Source organism: Neomonachus schauinslandi, chromosome 5, assembly GCF_002201575.2.
Source record: "Neomonachus schauinslandi chromosome 5, ASM220157v2, whole genome shotgun sequence".
Lineage (NCBI taxonomy): Eukaryota > Metazoa > Chordata > Mammalia > Carnivora > Phocidae > Neomonachus > Neomonachus schauinslandi.
In genome coordinates this window covers 89,317,140-89,336,506 of record NC_058407.1, presented here as the reverse complement: position 1 = coordinate 89,336,506, position 19,367 = coordinate 89,317,140, and the positions used below count along the sequence as shown (strand labels likewise).

Below are 19,367 nucleotides of genomic sequence, written 5' to 3'. Positions count from 1 at the left end.
GACTCTGATGTCCAACCTGTCCCAAATACTTAGCCCCTGCTGACATTGTTACAGACTCTAGAGCCAGATTAGAGTTTGCACTCTTCTCAGAAGATGACTGTGCATGTTATGGGCTGCCTGTGTCCTCCCAAAATTGGTATGCTGATGAGATGGAGGCTTGGGAAGGTAAGTAGGGCTAGACAAGAAAGGTCACGTGAGCACACAGCAAGACGATGGTCACAGGCAGGCCAAGAGAAGCCCCAGAATGACGTCTACCTTGTCAGCACGTTGATCTTAGCCTGCCCAGCCTCCACAGCTGTGAGGAATACATTTCCATTGTTTAAACCACCCAGTCTATGGAGTTTTGCAATGGCAGCCTGAACAGACCGACGCAGTGCATATGTTTGTGCTTTGCTTTCCCCGACTTGCGTGCTTCAAACTCAGCCAGCCCAACGTAGACTGCCACTGGGCTTTGGGGACTGTATTAGATTTCTAGGGCTGCCGAAACAAATTACCACAGTCTTGGTCACTTAAAACAACAGAAATTTATTCTCTCAGAATTCTAGAGCCCGGAAGTCCAAAATCAGTGTTATCAGGGCCATGTTTGCTTTGAAGGCTCTAGGGGAGAATCCTTCTTTGCTTCCTCCAGCTTCTGGAGGCTCCAGGTGCTCCTGGCTTACAGCTGCATGACTCCAATCTATTTCTCTGTCTTTATATGGCCTTCTCTTCTCTCTCTTAGAAAGACACTTGTTCTTAGATACAGGACCCACCCAGATAATACAGAATAATCTCATCTTATGATCCTTAACTTAATTACATCTGCACAGCCTCTTTTTTAATAAGGCCACATTCACAGGTTCTGCGGGTTAGCATGTGGACACATCTTTTGGGGAGCCACCACTCAACCCGCTGTGGATGACTCCGTGGCCCAGGGAAAAACACAGAGAGTGATAAATCATAATAGAAACAACACTGAAAATTCAAAAATGATTTATGTCAGTTTCAGGCCATCACCTCGTCCTTTGCCTTTATGAAGATTTAAGCCTCTGGAGTTTCCATATGGCTGCAAAGAGAACAACTGCAAAGCTACTGATCCGGAAACTTAGTATTTGATTTTCCACTGAGTGACAGGCTAAATTACAAAAGATTGCAGAGCATTTTGTGTACACCCGCCGTTCCCGCTCTGCCGTGGTTCAGCCTTGGCAAGTTACATGTACAGTGTTCAGCCAATTAAACCTCTCTTATCAACTTAGGGCATTTACAGCAGGGAGGCAACACACAATTAAAGTTCTGTCAGTTAGTCAGCTTCCATATGTGCTCCAGCTCCCAGCTCCAATCTGTTTCCACACTTTTCTTTCGTCACCGAGGCCTCTTCCTGTGGCTCCTCAGTCTGTCCTCAAAGCGGGGGATTTGTGGGGCAAGTTGTCGGTCTGTTAGTGCCAATGGCAGAAGACGGAGAAGTGATGCATCCAGGCAAAGCAAAACAAAGAATCCGAACAGAAGCATTTCATCGCCATTATCAATAGTGCTGTATTCATATTTGTTGAGTTTAGTCGTTCCCTTGGAGAGTCACTATACGTGACTGAGGGATGGAAATGTTGTTAGCCTTATCTTACAGATAACTAAACTGATGTTACCAAGAGTTGAACTACTTTTCCAAGACCCTACAGTTAAGGAGTGGTACACCAAAAGAAGCCAGATGTTTTGACCAACTATCTCTAAAGACACTCTCTAAAGGAGGTAGACTTACAAAATATTTTAAGCAATGGGAGCATCATTTAAATTAGCTTCTAGCTTCCGAGAGGAACTAACCTAAAAATAACACTGATTTGGTTGAAGTTTGCTAAAAATAAACTTTGTTACTTATAAGAACAATGTAGTCTTTGAAAACCCTTTAAAACGAAAAAACCACTTATAAAGTGACAGTGACATGCTTCTGGTTAAAGGCATTTAGCAAGCAAGGATTTTGCCTGAAACAGAAAAACTCCCTTTGTGAATTGAGGATCAAAGTCAGCATAGCTTGTCTTTAAGGTTGGCTTCCACTTGGGCCCCAGAGCTTGGGATTTCATGATCTTAAAAAGCCCAAAGTGTTGCAGAACGGAAGGAGGAGAGAGATCTGAGTGATTCAAGTGAGTCCATCCGTGTGGACCACAGTGTTGCATCCCAGTTAGTTGTCAAGGAACTTCTATGTGGAAACAAGAGAAGACTCAAGAACTTGGTCTCTTTAAAGCATATGCTTTGCAAAGAATGCTTATATCAAGATAGAAAGGCCATGAAAGAGATGTGCCTGTTTGGTCTCTCAAAACATCACCAATGTCTCCAGCCCCCTTCAAAAGTCTTTCAAAGATGCTCCCAAACTCTACCCCCAGCTATGTATTCCTCTCGATTATGATTCGATGGAGTAAAAATTGGGAGGAATTATGAAGAGTAAAGTGTGTGCACAACATTAATGTCCTATCTGAGTAAAAACAATTACAGCCTCAGCTAGTAGTCTCACAGAGAAGTGCATACTATATAGATCATTCCATCTGTAGATGGCTGTATATGCTGTTTACTAATATTTCCCTGAACTTTGTACAGGAACATAACCAGATCTGCTGCACTGGTTGTGCACTGCCCAACTCCAGGGAGCTATTCACACCGACCACACCATCAATGATACCTCCTGGGAAATCCAGGTGGCCTGACCGTACCAGCTTGTTTCCTAGAAGACACATGAGATGAACACTTAGAAGCCCCCCTAGCCCATCACATAATCTTGTTGAAGTGTGATGGTTGTCTGTTTATATAAAAATTGCCCTACCAATGCAATTGGATTATAGGTTTTATAGGAGTACTGATATGTACATACAGGCAGATATTTGGTTGTTCCTATTTTCACTGAAAGGTTTGCCTGCCCACTACTGATTCATCTTCACTCTCCAATTTATTACCAGATACTTAGTGCCTGTGGATCTTACTTCTTGTAACATGGGGAATATTCCCCACTTGTTCCTCACTCTCTTACTACTTTCTCTAAGGCCTATTGCCTAGAGGACAAACACCTACATTTCCCCATAGAATAGAAATGTTTACACATATTGCGTACATTTCAGTTAACATATACCTCCAAAAATCTGAAATGTGTCTCTGTTTTCAAATTTTCCATACCTTGAGTGATACACATAATTCTTACCTTCTCCATGTGATCACTAAGCTATCCAGGGTATTTATGTATTATATTAGCCCTATTCCTGCAATAATGCTATAGAAGCATCCTATAGGGTTAATCTCAAAATCTCAATGAGCAGCAACAACATTTATTTATTTTCCTCCTTCAAGGGTCTGTAGGACAGAGTCAGGTCTGTTCTAAGCATCTCCTCATTCTGGAGCCAGCAGCCTCCCTGGGCATGTTCTTTTCATGGCAGATGAAAGGAAAACCAAACTGAGCAAGCACACTTAAAGCTTCTGATCGGAATGATTGCTACCCAAGTTCATTGGCCAAAGAAAGTTGAGAAGAGTGGAGTGGAGAAGTGCACTCTGTCCCAAAAGGGAGCAACGGGAACATCGTGTGGAAGATGGGGTGTGATAATTCTATTACAGGCAGGGAGTGAGGAAAAAATACAGTGTGAACAATAATCCAATCCACACCAACTACCGAAATCTCAACTCTATTCTCTTGTCATTTACAGGAGTTGAAATTGATTGGACTGGACATCCCACACTTTGCGGCAGACCTTCCACTGAACCGATGTAAAAATCGTTACACAAACATTCTACCGTGTAAGATTCTCACTAGAGCCTATCCTGTTCACGTCTCTCAAAGGCTGACAGACTGTTACTGCAGATTCATCATTTTCCCCAATCTCTGGCCAAGCCCAGCTGCGGTCTGGATCCTCAAGGCCATCTCTGCTATTGCATTGGTCCCATTCATGCTTTGATGTTTTTAAATAACATAGGATACCATCCTATGTAGGAATACTGAACTTCTTTGCTTTCAACTGAATTGTGTCTGGTGATCAGGAAAGACTGACCATTTGGCTCTTCAGAGATCAGAAATCTTAGCCAAATTAGGATAAGATAATCTGAGCTCTTCATAAACTATTTTCAGTCAACTCCCTGACAAGGGAAGGAGTGCAATGTACTAAAATGCCTCCTCTTTCTTACCTCTGGTAGGTTCTCTTGTTGCTTAGCATTTTGTAATAAAAGCAACATTCGAGAAAAAAGTAACATGAAGCATTTAACGGACAAATAAAATACATTCCAATATAAATTTAACTTTCTTCTCTGCCACAGTGGATAGAGGTCGGGGGGGCGGGTAGGGCTGGGAGAAATGGAGAAGGGGGAGGAGGGGAGCTGAAAAAGCTCTAGAAGGAGAACTTTCTCCTTGATCGGCCTTCTTAATAAAACTGCATAGTGTCATCATTATAACACTTTTCATCTGTACACGTTCCAGAATGTACTTTTCTCATCTGAAATCTGTTTACACAAAGTCTGTGCAACTCCATCTTCTCTAGATTTCCCAAAGGTAGTGGATTTTCTGGATGTGCTAGGTGACATGGAATTCATGGATTTAGGCTATATCCTCTAGCCTTCCATACAACCCACCAGATACTTTAGTTCCTCTAAATGTCCTGGACAATGACCCCACAAGCTTGAGACAAGCACAGGGGAGCTGATGGAGAGGAAACAGTGATTGAGATGTGTTTCTATATTTATTTAAACAAGAAACAAAGATTGAGGTGTGGCTGAAATATCAGGCTAAAATAAACTCGACCTACTCTGTCACGGGCTGATCTGACTTGCTGTTTGGTTAGAGAAGGTCAAGACAATTCTTTCTGCTCACATTTTTAATATTTCTTTTCTTCTCGTTCTTTACAGATGACTTTAGCCGAGTGAGATTAGTCTCCATGAATGAAGAGGAAGGCACGGACTATATCAATGCCAACTACATTCCTGTGAGTAAAACACAGTAAAAAAAAAAATTTTTTTAACCAGGCATCCAAATTCTAGCTCAGCCAGAGGAGGACAATTCAGGCTCCGGGGATGCATCCAACAGTTGTAAAGAGAGCCATTCTCCACCTAGCCACCCGACTCTCAGGAACACTTCCCATTATTCCTCTTCAGAATAAGGAATGGGGGGAAAAGCCCCTAGATGAGTAATGTTCGGATTTCTTTGTAAAAGCTGGTGAAAGTGAAAGTAAATAATTACACTAAAGATCATCTGTGTCGGGTTTAGCTTTCAGTTTCGGCAACTCAACTCAAAGGGCTCCACCTGAGCCCCTGTTCTTTAAAAATAGTGGCTGTTCTCATTAAAAAGGTGTGAGAACAAGGCTTACAATCACGCTGACCTACACGGGTCCATTACTCTGACTACCTCTTTGATGTAAAAGGGAAAGAACACGACCCAGGTATGTGATCCTTTGCCAGGCTCATCCCCCAGTAAATTCTCAGGTTTTCCTCTTTCGTGTGGACCAGCATTTGGTGTTGACTGGGGCTCCTTAGGTGACAACTTGGTGACTTCATCTTTCAGGGATACAACTCACCCCAGGAGTATATTGCCACACAGGGACCACTGCCTGAGACCAGAAATGACTTTTGGAAGATGGTTCTACAACAGAAGTCCCAGATCATTGTCATGCTCACGCAGTGTAACGAGAAAAGAAGGGTAAGTGCCCAAGGGGGCTGTCCCCACTGGCAGCACAACCTGTACTAGCCGTGGTCATGGCTTGAGTGCTTACTGTATACCAGAAACTTCCACTTGCTCCATTTTTCCTCCTCACAATAGTACGATACGGTTCTTCAGAGGCAAGGACTTCTGTTTTCCCTAAGTGAGCACAGACTTTCTTCCATAGCCTGTTTGTTTTAAAAGGTTATGCCATTGTCCCCTCAGGTGAAATGTGACCATTACTGGCCGTTCACGGAAGAACCCATAGCTTACGGAGACATCACCGTGGAGATGATCTCGGAGGAAGAGAGGGATGACTGGGCCTGCAGACACTTCCGGATCAACTATGTAAGTCACGAAGCACATTTTCAGGTCCTCATGCTGAGGGGACACCCACGTGTCAGAGGCCAACCCACCGTCACCTCAGACTGTGAGCTCTTCGGGCTTTGCAACAGTGCTTTCTTCAAGAGATAAAAAGATAAATCCCACTTTCTGAATGTATTTGGAGAGCCCGAAGAGATGGGATGAAAAGTCCTCATGGTTCCATCTCAGTTTAGCCCAGGGCAAGAGGAGACTCGGGGAATCACCCGCTCACCAGTTATGACTGAGGAGAGAAGTTCTCAGTACTTATACTAAATTCCATGTGCGAATAATTAGGATATATAAGACACACTTAAACTTTAAACACTTAGACCATAACTTAGTAGTTTGGGTTTGGTTTTGTTTGGCTTTTTTCCTTACTTTTGTTCTGGTTTGGTTTTTACTATGTCAAAGCTACTTCAGGCCTTTTTAACCATGGTTCCATACCTCTTTTAAAATGCTATTGATTTCTGAATATTAGCATGTCCAGGAAAAGTCTCCTTTTCCCGGACCTGCTACCTCTCTGATGATTAGCCTTTGAGCTTATGCTGAATGTTTATGTGCTGCTTAGGGGCTGACAACAACCAGTCACCCTGTTGCCTTCTTCACACATGGCAGTCCCAGAAGAGGGGAGGGCATTTTTACTAGTAGTCACTTGAACATGCTCTCTGTTGAGGACAACATTGAATAGGAACATTCTCATTGCAATGTTCTCTGCTTAGAAACAGCACTTCCTAAACGTATAGGTCAGGGGATGGTAGACTGGGCTGTGGACCGATGGACCACTGCTTGTTTTGTAAAGCCTGTGAGCCAAGAATGAGTTTTAATTTTTAAGTGGGTGGAAAAAAAAAAGAAAAATAATATTTCTCACAAAATATGGAAATCATATGAAATTCACATTTCAGTGTTCACAAATACCATTTTATTGAGACAGAGCCACACACACATTTGCTTACATGTTACCGATGAGCATTTTTGTGCTACATCAAGCTCTAGTAGTTGCAACAGAGACCCTATGACCCATAACACCTAAAATATTTACTGTCTGCCCTTCACAGAAAACATCTGCTGACCCTTAATGTGGACAATGGAAACAAAGATTGTCCGTATCAATACAGCAGAAGTACTCATTAATTCGTCATTTATTGATATTTATTGATATTTGCAAGTTTAATCACTTCTTAATCACTGGTAGTTAACAAAACGGCTTTTGCTACAGGGGAATTTAGGCAAATCCTTAGCAGACTGTTCCATACTTTTGAAATGGCCATGTCTGCCTGTTCCCTAAACACTTCCCCCTCAGAGTTTCAATTCAAAGGTCACCTCCTTTGTTAAGCTTTCCCTAGTCTCCAGACAGCTTTATTCCTTCCCCCTCTGCTCTAGTCTCATCTAGATTATTCTATCACGGGACACCAGAGATGCTTATAACTGTCTCTCTTCATGTCCTCTTCCCCCAGCGTGCTGTGAGTTTGGGAAGCACGTACCCTGTTGTAATAAGCTTTGTAATCACAACCCTTTGCCATTTATAAAATCTTTGTGGGATGAATAAATGAGTGAATGAATGAACGATTTCAAAAATAATAAAACACTTGGAAATCTCACAGACGTTCCTCAGGGAAAATATTTGACAGCCCGAATGCCGTTTGAATCCGGCTTTGTTTCTTGGCTGTTTCAGCCGGAAAGCCAGTGTAAACTGCTGGGTAAACGTAGAACAAATAATTCCCTGAGTTTGCATTCAGGAGAAAAGAGACTGCGGAGCACAAAATAGGGTCTGTTCCACGCCTGTTTCCTTGACAGAGAAGAGTCACATAGAGCAGTGTCTGGTCAGTCCTATGCTTCTCGTCCTTGGTCTTAAATGCTGACCTATCTTTCTTTCTTTCTTTCTTTCTTTTTTTTTTTTTTAAGATTTATTTATTTATTTGAGAGAGCGAGAATGAGAGAGAGAGAGAGAGAGAGAGCGCACATGAGTGGGGGAGGGTCAGAGGGAGAAGCAGACCCCCCCCACTGAGCAGGGAGCCCGATGCGGGACTCGATCCCGGGACTCCGGGATCATGACCTGAGCCAAAGGCAGTCGCTTAACCAACTGAGCCACCCAGGCGCCCGTGACCTATCTTTCAATGATAATCGTGTCAAGGGCTCGAAACACTGAAATAAAACATTGAATAATAGTATGTTCTGGTAAGATGCCTATTCAGTAGTCACAAGCATTCGGTCCTAGAGTGCCCCCTTTTGGCCATAAACCGAATCTAAGTTTTATGCTTCCTGGATGAAGGTTGTATTGCGAAAGAATATTGTGCTGTGCTCATGCGCATGTTTTTCTATTTGTTTCAATTTTTGCTCACACTCTTCTTTATTCCTTCCATATTGATATATGGGAGCTTTCAGAGTACAACCAGATAAAAGTACATGAATGAGGACATCGGGGTAAGAGAAATTTTGAAATGGCTAAGATGAACAAGGATGGTTTTCTCATTTAATAAGAAAGGAGGAAAATGACCATAACACATAATTTGCCACCTTCCAGGGCTTGAAAACTTGGCCTGAACTGCGTAGGAACTGGAGATTGAAACCAGCAAAAATGTGTTTGTTCCCATCGACGCGTGCCTTACTATTCAGCTGACAGGGATCACCCTGATAGAGACTAATGACAATTTAAGTGTTTCCCAGTTTTGAACCACTTTGCATATTTTAGCTGGATACATTTTCAGATCAATTATATATATGTATATATATCTATACACACATATGTATTGCCTACCATGTACAAGTCTTTGAGCAAAGCCTGTAATCAGCCTTGGAAAAGAGTTAACATTTTTTGTGAGCTTTTCTGGGCAACCGAAGTTATCTAGTGATTGAGTATGCTTAAATCCTCATGGTGCTGAGTAATGGAGTCATTCTGCACAATTTATTATGCTTGGGTTACTTCCTTGCCATACTTCCTGAACACAGCAGTGAGAGTCGCCAGCATCTTTGCAGACTTTTGCACCCATGCTCCATGTGTCTAAGAAAGAGCCCTTGAAGGCAGTGAGGGAGGCACTGCGTGTGGCTGGGGGTGGATAGCCTTGAGTGCCTAGGGGACAGGGGGTCCAGTCGAAGTGCTGATTTACTTATGTTTACACAGATCTTATTATGTATCTTATTAGGTATTTACGTATATGCTTTACTTACATTTATACAAATTTTACTCCACCCACGGCCACTGGCTCTTTGGAATTCATTTCTCTTCAATACCTGAACCTGGCTTTAGTTTCATAACCAGGCCAAATTCTTCCAAATTATGATACAGTATTCCATTCACCAAGCACATCCTAGGCTCTTAGCAAGTTTGAGGGGAGGGGATGAATTAGATCTTTGTGAGGCCTGGATTTGGACTATTTCTGATAGTTGATAATAAGAACAGAATAAATCTTTATGCTTACAAATTAGTAGAGACTAAAAAGAGTGAGTCTTGGGGCGCCTGGGTGGTGCAGTTGGTTAAGCATCCGACTCTTGGTTTTGGCTCAGGTCATGACCTCAGGGCCGTGAGATCGAGCCCCGCATGGGGCTCTGTGCTCAGTGTGGCGTCTGCTTGAGACTCTCCTTCTCCCTGCCCCTCTCCCTTACGTTCTCTCAAATAAATAAATCTTAAAAAAAAAAAAAAGAAAGAAAGAAAGAAGAAAGAAAAAAAGGGTGAATCTTGAAGGCCCACACCCTAACTGATAATTCTCAGTTCAGAGGGGACAAGAACACATTTGACATATGCGTTAATATGAATGAGATAAATATACAAAACATACCGACCCACGGGGATTCCCAGAACCAACCATAAGCCTGCACTGAGCTGGGAGAGAGTGGTGGTAATTAGGTAGTAGTGATGACCATATCTACCAGGTCCCATCCTTCACAGACATGAGCACACTGAGTCCTCACAACCACCCTTGTGATGGGTTATTTTATCCTATAACATTTAAAAGGGCTCATTTTAAGCATGAGAAAACATGTTCAGCAAGTTTGTCTTGGGTCAGAGCACAAGACAGGGATTGTCATATTGGTGACTTTTTGAAAGTACAGTCTTGGGTCAAATCTCTAAGGGAACAAGGGAATCAGGATAGGCCAGGGCAGGGAAGGAGCTACACACAGCTGTGGGTTCCGCTGAATTCTGGCCTCGGCTGGGTCCCACGGAGATGGCCAGGGCAGTGAATGGCACTGTGCTGTTAGCTGTGCCCCCTGACGTAAGGGGGCAGGCATTTGTACCCCAGTATCCGTCATTCCTTAGCTATGCACTGCCCTCATCAGGAGAACACATCCCCTCGGGCACGCTCCAGAAAGGCAGGCAGTTCCCTCTGTGGAGGACAGCTATGAGGAGGACACAGCCATATGCTGTTAGCAGCCGCTGGAAAGGGGGTGCATCAGCCTGGCAAAGGGGACCCAGGGGCAGGCAGGAACCAATAGCACCTTCCACGGGATTCTTGGACCAACGCTGATGTAACTGCCAAGTGGCCGAGCCAGGAGGCACACCCTGATCGGCTTGAGCTCTTATCTCTACAAAGGCATAGATTTGCCTATTTATCCTACTCTTCGAAGTTTTACACAATTAGTATTTTTTTTTTCAGGGCCTGCTTTGGGCCAGACACCATCCTCAGAGCTGGGAAGGGAAGGGGACTGGCCAGGAGGGGAACGTGGCTTGAACTTTTGAAGCCATTAACCTGTGAGCTGCCGTGGAGGCCTAGGCCATCGGGCCGGCGCACTGAGACACTCATGCTTGTGTTGGCTTTTTCCCCTAAAGGCTGATGAGATGCAGGATGTGATGCATTTCAACTACACGGCGTGGCCTGATCACGGGGTGCCCACGGCAAATGCTGCGGAGAGCATCCTGCAGTTTGTACACGTGGTTCGACAGCAAGCTACCAAGAGCAAAGGCCCCATGATCGTGCACTGCAGGTAACCTCATCAGCCTTATCTTCTGTTAGGGTCCCACGGGCTCTGCTTTACCAAGCAAAGAGCCCACCGTTCCATATTCCCTGTCACACTGAATTTGCCATTATGTAAACTATGCCTTTTTTTAAAATTTACAATTGATATCTTACCTGATACATGATTTACTTATATTATGGCTTTTCTTATCTCCCATAGCCTATGAGGTAGATGTTATTATTCTCATTTTCAGATGAAAAACAAACTGAGAAGAGGGGAGGTAAAGGGATTCACACAAATTCAGGCAGCTAGCATGGGGAGGGATTAGGGCTCAAATCCTTGCCTTTAGGTGCTGTGGGATAGTACCCTAGCCTCTCAGTGATTCTGAGTGGCTTATAACATGGCCAAATACAAAGTCAGATTAAAAATAGCTCATCACAGCCCTGAATAATATAAATATTATTGCCCGCCTGCAAATGGCTGCAGCCCCAGAGCTAGAACTAGTGTGTGGCCTCTCAAGCCGACTTTCCAGCAGGGGGTGTGCACCGAACTCTGAGGCTACACAGAAAACTGGATTTGTTTTCTGTGTATCCGCTGAGAGCAGGAAGCGACTCTCCAGCCGGCTCCCTCTGGAATCCTTACCTTCCTCAGGAAGCAGGGTGCCCTGTAGCTGGACCGGGGTGGGGCTAAGGCTGTGCACCCGTGCACCTCTTTGAGGGAGGCAGCAGGGTGAGTCAGAAATGTGACACTGAAAGACTCAGTCGGTTAAGGGTCTGTCTTCGGCTCAGGTCATGATCCTGGAGTCGCGGGATTGAACCCGCATCAGGCTCCCTGCTCAGCGGGGAGTCTGCTTCTCCCTCTGCCTCTGGCCCTCCCCACTCGTGTTCTCACTCTCAAATAAATAAATAAATAAAATCTTTAAAAACGAAAAAAAAATACCAACCACAATCATGTACTTCAAAATCAGGAAAATATTGTCAGGAGTATTTCTTCTTTTTTTCTGAGTGGTGCTACCTGTAGTTTGGGGCTTTTCTAGCGGCCGATGTGTTTGCAACCGTGTAAAAGGACTGTCTGAGGAATATGCTGTCCAAACACTCTTTTGCAGTGCCGGAGTCGGCCGGACGGGAACATTCATTGCCCTGGACAGGCTCTTGCAGCACATTCGGGATCATGAGTTTGTCGACATCTTAGGGCTGGTGTCTGAAATGCGATCCTACCGGATGTCTATGGTGCAGACCGAGGTAGGAACGGAATCAAAATGTATTTTCAAATATGCCCTGGACTGAGAAACTTCCCATGATTCAGTCTCATGTTTCAAAACAGTTGTCTCAATTTTTATTTTTCTGCCTCTGCTCTTCCCAGTTTCTCAGTGTGCATGTTCAAACTGCTTCAAGGTATTAAAAAAAATAGATCTTAGCCTCTAGAAATCCATTCAGTGTATAGCGCTTGCACTGTGGTTTCATATGTCCTTTAGTAATCCAGAGCACATGGATGTATCTATATTATCTATAATAGAATAAAACCTCTTTGAACAGACTGAGAGTTCGGTGAAGGTGACAGCCAATCTGGGTAAATGCCACCAAGTGGAGACTGTGGAACTGATGTGATTTAATTTATATTTGAAATGCTAGATTTGATTCAATAAGTTTGGCATTAGTTCGTCCTCCATGTGATTCTCTGTCCCAACGCACTTTGGATGATGATCAGGGGTTGGATTTATGCTTTCTGTCCCCCTTATGATTTTACGGATTTCCAGCTCCCATCCAGGCAGTGCTGCCAGTGCCCTTGATCTAAAGGAATGGGATTATCACTGTAACAACATGGGAGCATCCCCAGAAATATCCACCAGTGTTATGTGCTCCCTCTTCCTCCTCTCCCACCGAGTCCTCTCCTGCCTGGAAGCCTCAGAATGCACTCCTGCCAGAGTGGTTAGCCCTGGGCTGCTTGCTGCCCACACACAGCATCACACCGCCTCTGAGCAGCAGCGGGTGGGCACCTGGGTGAGCCCCTAAACCTACGCACAATAGCTGGCTCATAATCCTCGTCACCATGCCCTACTGCGACTTCTCAGCTTCGAGCGTACAGTAATCCTTTTTGCTCAAGGAGTGTGTGTGGGAGGAACGCTTGTAGAGTAGAAAACAACCTAGGCTGTCCTCTTACTCAATTTCCAGGAGATTAAATGCTGCCTTCGTCTTCCCCATGCTTTTCCTACTAAGCGCCACTAGGTGTCAGTATAACTCAAAGAGCCTGCAGTAATGGCTGCTATCTGTTTGCGCTTCCGGTTCCCCCTCCCCCGCCCCTTTACTTTTCTCTCCTGCTTCCCCACTCCCCTCTGACCAAGGCTCCACACAGCCAGCCCAAGGGATTTATTTCTGCGCTCCAGCAAGATCATACCACTTTGGAAAGAGTGACCCATTCACATGCAGGTGTCCCATTGATGATGTGTTTGTTTGCTCACTTCCTGGAGCCCACTCACATCCCAGCCCTACTGCCTTGGAATTACGGCGGTGGGGACGTTAACATGACCTCATTCGCGTAAGCTCAAAATGTTCTGCTTTCCCAGAGAAGCCCACTACCTAGTGATTAAACAGTGCTTTATGAATCAGTCCATATTTTTGATTTTCACTGCCGTAAACTGACATCCTAATATGTGGTTAAAACTCCCCATTATGTCTATTAATCCCCAGCCTTCAAAGGGCTTCTCCTTATTTTAATTATTTTGGATGTGATGAATTGTCTGCCCCACTGACTTAATTTATGCCTCTTATAACTTTATGGACTTTGATTATAGCCTGGTTGCCTTTGGCTTTCCCAATTACAGAATCCTAATGCCTTTTTTTTTTTTTTTAAGATTTTATTTATTTATCTGAGAGAGAGAATGGGAGACAGAGAGCACGAGAGGGGAGAGGGTCAGAGGGAGAAGCAGACCCCCCGCTGAGCAGGGAGCCCGATGTGGGACTCGATCCCGGGACTCCAGAATCATGACCTGAGCCGAAGGCAGTCGCTTAACCAACTGAGCCACCCAGGCGCCCCCCTAATGCCTTTTTTTAAAAACTACCTACACGGGGCGCCTGGGTGGCTCAGTCGTTAAGCGTGTCTGCCTTCTGCTCAGGTCGTGGTCCCAGGGTCCTGGGATCAAGCCCTGAGTGGGGCTCCTTGCTCAGCGGGAGCCTGCTTCTCCTTCTCCCACTCCCCCTACTTGTGCTCTCTCTCTCTGTCAAATGGATGAATACAATCTTAAAAAAAACAAAAAAACAAAAAACTACCTACACATGGCAGACCCTCCGTCCAATTTTCAACACCATTATCTCTCCTCAAGTGTGGTAATCACACCAAACTACAGCAGCCACCGTGTGCCTCTCAGAAGAGCTGAGGAAGTGTTTTGTGTTCTCCCTAACTTTCTGGTCCCAAATTTTGGTTGTTTGGCTTCTTTGTTTATGGCAGCATTTTTAAGTTTCCATCTCCAGGGAAACAGTCTTTTTAAAGTACAATATCCCTTCTCTGAACTCTGGTGGGAAAACTCAAAGTCAGCAAAAGAGGCGGAGGTCACCACAGGTTACTGATTTTTTTCCAACCGTTCCAGCTTCACTCTTGAGTTCCCTCGGGATTCTGCAGTGGAGGCTCTCTAGCTCGAGTTATTTATTTATGTCTGTTTTGTTAGTTATGTCTGGAACATCTTGTCCGTTTACCTTCGTATTTTCCTGGTTCCTGTGCTTTTCATGGTTCAACCTGGATTCTGAATGTTAGGGTTTTCCTAACATCCTCCTCGAGCCCAATCATAATACCCCAGTCCTGCTGCCTTTGACCTTACTGATGTTAACAAGTAAGGAGCGGAATAAACAAATTATTTTCTTCAGCTTTTTCATCCCACAGTACTCCTTTGACACTAATGATTTTCAAGAGGCCAGAGTGATTCTCCAGCTGACTTCCGATTCTCTATATAAACCACCTGTGTGCTGTGGACCAGGTCCCCTCCCATGGCTGGTTTTCTAATTTTCCTACCTCCTCGATTCTACCACCCGCCATCTCAATTCTACCACCCTGCCCCAGTCTAGAAATAGCAGGACTAACTGATTAAAACAGCCTGTCCTGAGATGCACATTTCGGGTCACAGCAACACACTGCATGGGCTGCATTTTGACATGTTCTCTTCCCTTTTCTCAACTGACTGGCACATGGTATGAACCTCTCCAGAGGAGCAGCAAGGGGTAGTTAGAGAGTCCGGGTCCGCAGGCCAGACGCTGTGAGTCGGCCTGTATCACTTATGGCCTCTGTACACTTTGAAACCATACAGCGCTCTATATGGGTGGCATTCACCTCTTCTGGGCTCTCTTCTATTTCTATCAAATGTTTTGTTTAGTTTTCCTCTAATAGGCTTTCCCTGGAGGTCAGTTAGGGCTTTGCTTTGAGCAGCCCTCATCCTGATCAGCAGCTTAGACTTCTCAGGGGCTCTCAAGGATATGTCTGTAAATAGTCTCTCATTTACTTTTCCTGTGGTTCAGCTACTTTTTTTTTCTTTGTGACACAAAGTTTGGCCACCGAGTCGTTCTGAATTGAAAAACAAGGCACTCTCTGGCCTGAACCGTGCTCGGTGCTTGATAACACCAGAAACAATGGAGTGATGTGTGATAATGAGAAGAGGTAGTCAGTTACGGATGTGATACTATCACAAAATAAGGGAATATATTTTCTTCAGAGCTTGTTGAAAAATACAGATTAGGCTGAGGTATCAACCTTTAAGTATTAACCTAACCTTTATAAAGTTGTCATACAAAAGACCCCTTAAATCCTTTGACTATCATGACTGGATTTTGTGTCAAGTTTATTTCTAATGGTATTACAGAGAGGCTCTAGGAAATAAAGAAAAAAGGTGAAAGATCATGAAGTTACTTGGATTTCATGGCACCAAGACAGCTTCCTCAATATTTTGATGTATTTCATCTCCATCTTCATTCAAGTATAACTTTTATACTATTATGCTTACATGCTATATGTACATATACTAACTTTACACTGTAATTTTCCACTTAACAGTTTGCTATACATATCATCCCAAATCGTCCAAAACTCTATAAATCTCATTTTAAAGACACTAATATTTCAGTATAGATCTGCTGTGCCTTATTTAAACCATTCTACTTTTTATAGAACATTAAATTGGATCCTTTTCCACTTGTTTACTATCTGTGTACACAAGGTCATTTACTAGCACCTTAGTAATAATACCTCCACCCAAAACAGATAAAAATGACAGCTTCAACAAACTCATCTTCGAGCGTTACCATTTTCCTTTAGCTTTGCTCATATCATGGATGAAACACAATTGTTTCAACTTACATTTTTTATTATGTCACCATCTTTTGCGTCTGTTTTAATATTTCCTCAGTTTACTTCAGAAAACCTTTCATAAGCACAAACTGAGTGCTAGGCATGAGGAATAAAAAGATATAGTCCCTGCCTTCTGGGAATATTTGGTCTAATTGCCGATATATTTTATTGGCCAATTTAAGTGTGTGTGTTACTGACTGGAGGAATTTTAAACAAAAATAAAGGTATTGAGATGCATTCGTTAGGTTACTCCTTCCTGCCCGTGGATGCCCACCGAGTAAGCGTCATTAAAGTCTCCCTTCCCACCGCCATTATATCTAAGTCAGTTTCCCAAGAGCCTGAACAGGGGCGGAAGCTCTTCATTGGAGGTTTGAGCTTTGAAACAACTGATGAGAGTCTGAGGAGCCATTTTGAGCAATGAGAAATGAGCTCACGGGCTGTGTGGTCATGAGAGATCCAAACACCAAGCGCTCCAGAGGCTCTGGGTTTGTCACGTATGCCCCTGTGGAGGAGTGGATGCAGCCATGAATGCAAGGCCACACAAAGTGGATGGAAGAGTTGTGCAACCAAAGAGGGCTGTCTCAAGAGAAGATTCTCAAAGACCTGGTGCCCACTTAATTGTGAAAAGGATTTTTGTTGGTGGCATTAAAGAAGACTCCGAAGAACATCATCTAAGAGATTACTTCGAACAGTATGGGAAAATTGAAGCGGTTGAAATCATGACTGACCGAGACAGTGGCAAAAAGAGAGGCTTTGCTTTTGTAACATTTGATGACCATGATTCTGTAGACAAGATTGTCATTCAAAAATCCCGTACCGGGGCGCCTGGGTGGCTCAGTTGGTTAGGCGACTGCCTTCGGCTCAGGTCATGATCCTGGAGTCCCGGGATCGAGTCCCGCATCGGGCTCCCTGCTCAGCAGGGGGTCTGCTTCTCCCTCTGCCCTCTGCCCTCTTCCCTCTCGTGCTGTCTCTCATTCTCTCTGTCTCAAATAAATAAATAAAATCTTTAAAAAAAAAAAAAATCCCGTACCATGAATGTCCACATCTGTGAAGTAAGGAAAGCCCTAGCTAAGCAAGAGAGGGCTGGAAACTTTGGTGGTGGTTGTGGAGGTGGTTTTGGTGGGAATGACAGCTTTGGTCACGAGGAAACCGGTGAGGTGGCTTTGGTGGTGGTGGTGGATATGGTGGTGGTGAGGATGGCTATCATGGATTGATAATGATGGAAGCAGTTTTGGAGGAGGCAGAAGCTATCATGATTTGGACACCTACAACAGTCAATCTTCAAATTTTGGACCCATGAAAGGAGGAAATTTTGGAGGCTGATGCTCTGGCCCCTTGGTGGTGGGGGCCAGTACTTCACCAAACCCCTCAGGTGGCTGTGGCGGTTCCAGCAGCAGCAGTAGCTACGGCAGCAGCAGAAGCGATGGTTTTCATGACTGCCAGGAAACAAGGCTTAGCAGGAGCGGAGAGCCAGAGACGTGACAGGGAAGCTACAGGTTACAACAGATTTGTTACCTCAGCCAAGCACAGTGGTGGCAGGGCTGAGCTGCTACACAGAAGACACGTTTTAGACAATACTCACATGCATGGGCAAAAAACTCGAGGACTGGATTTGTGACTAATTGTATAACAGGTTATTTTAGTTTCTGTTCTGTGGAAAGTGTAAAGCATCCCAACAAGGGGTTTTAATGTAGACTTTTTTCTTTCTTTGTACCCATGCTGTTGATTTCTAAAGGTGATAGTCTGATCTTGATACTGAATAAATTTTTTTAAGTGGTATCAACATTTTGTCATAATTTTAGAAAATAATTTTCCCTCCCATTTTCCAATTTACCCTTGATTTTATTCATTTTACTTTGTTTTAAAAACGGTAGTTTGAAATTTTCATTTGTGATTACATTGCTTTGAAGTTTAGAAAGTCCTTCCTAAAAGTAGTCAGAGAAAAACTCACCTGTATTTCCCTCCTCCCCCATTTTATGGCTTAATTTGTTAAACTTCCCAGAATTCATTTTGGTGTATTATGAGATGATACACTATTTTTTTTTTTTCAAAATAGGCCCATGATTTATTGATTGGATAGTCATTGCCTTTAGCGTTACATTGTGGTGACCTAAGCTCTATTATTAATCAAAGTATTTTTACAGTCGATTCTCTTGGATTTTCTAGTTATAAAATTATCTCATGAATAATGGATATTGTTTCCTTTGACATCAGATCATAGTATCTAATCCTGCCGTAGTATGAAAATACTAAATCTTGGCATGTGTTTGCACAATACCTTGCTCTGAACCTTGCTTTGGTCTTTTGCTCCAGGAGCAGTACATTTTTATCCATCAGTGTGTGCAACTGATGTGGATGAAGAAGAAGCAGCAGTTCTGCATCAGCGATGTCATCTATGAAAATGTTAGCAAGTCCTAGTTCAGGATCCAGAGCAGTAAGTAGACGAGGCCATCGTGGGCACTCTGTCTTCGAACCATGGAAGGGGACGTGATGGGATACAACAGAAGGCAGCAGTCACCAGTTGTATTGATTCTGACCCCCCAAATGTGGTTATAGGGAGACAGTAATACCATACAGATCTTAGAGCTTCAGTGCTCCTTGGCTGGGGGATGACAGGCAGGAGCTTCGGCAACTCATTATGATTTGACCTTCCTTCCCTGCATCCAGAACTTTCAATTGTTCTGATATTGGATCTGTGCCTGAGATAGCAGGATGCCACCCTCCCACTCTGTTTATCTCAATATTTTGTGCAAATATTTTATGGATTACAAGGGTCATACAAGGGGTTACAAAGGAGATATGAGCTGGAGTACACACCCCAAAGAAGAGAAACAATATTAACACTAGTCTCGGAATGGTGAAGTCAAGGAATGCCTTGCTTCCGCCCCTTATGGGAACACTTAGTTGAGAGCTTCCTGAAAACATTAGTAACATATTCAATGCCTTGTGCTCAACTTCGACCAGGAGATCTGATTTTGGAGGTGTTATACTCTTAGCCGAAGTAACAATATGCCAATTCAAGTCAGTAAACAGTGTGAAATGGGGGTGGGGGGACCATACGCAGTGTTGGGAGAGGACAGGGGTGCATTGTAGGATTCATATGGAAGGATAAATAGCATATGGATAAGTGGATAGCAGGATAGGATTAGTATTCTGCCTC

General features: G+C 43.8%; 1 protein-coding gene across 1 annotated transcript in view; it reads left to right on the top strand.

The window, feature by feature from the left end:
• The window catches only part of PTPRO (protein tyrosine phosphatase receptor type O), a 114,807-nt gene extending 96,182 nt beyond the window's left edge, over nt 1-18,625 (top strand). The window contains exons 20-26 of the mRNA XM_021690456.1: nt 3,651-3,741; nt 4,840-4,916; nt 5,492-5,626; nt 5,852-5,974; nt 10,752-10,906; nt 11,985-12,120; nt 18,521-18,625. Of these exons, the coding sequence (XP_021546131.1) occupies nt 3,651-3,741; nt 4,840-4,916; nt 5,492-5,626; nt 5,852-5,974; nt 10,752-10,906; nt 11,985-12,120; nt 18,521-18,625 (822 nt within the window). The remainder of the gene's footprint in view (nt 1-3,650; nt 3,742-4,839; nt 4,917-5,491; nt 5,627-5,851; nt 5,975-10,751; nt 10,907-11,984; nt 12,121-18,520) is intronic.
• The last annotated feature ends 742 nt before the right edge of the window (nt 18,626-19,367 follow it).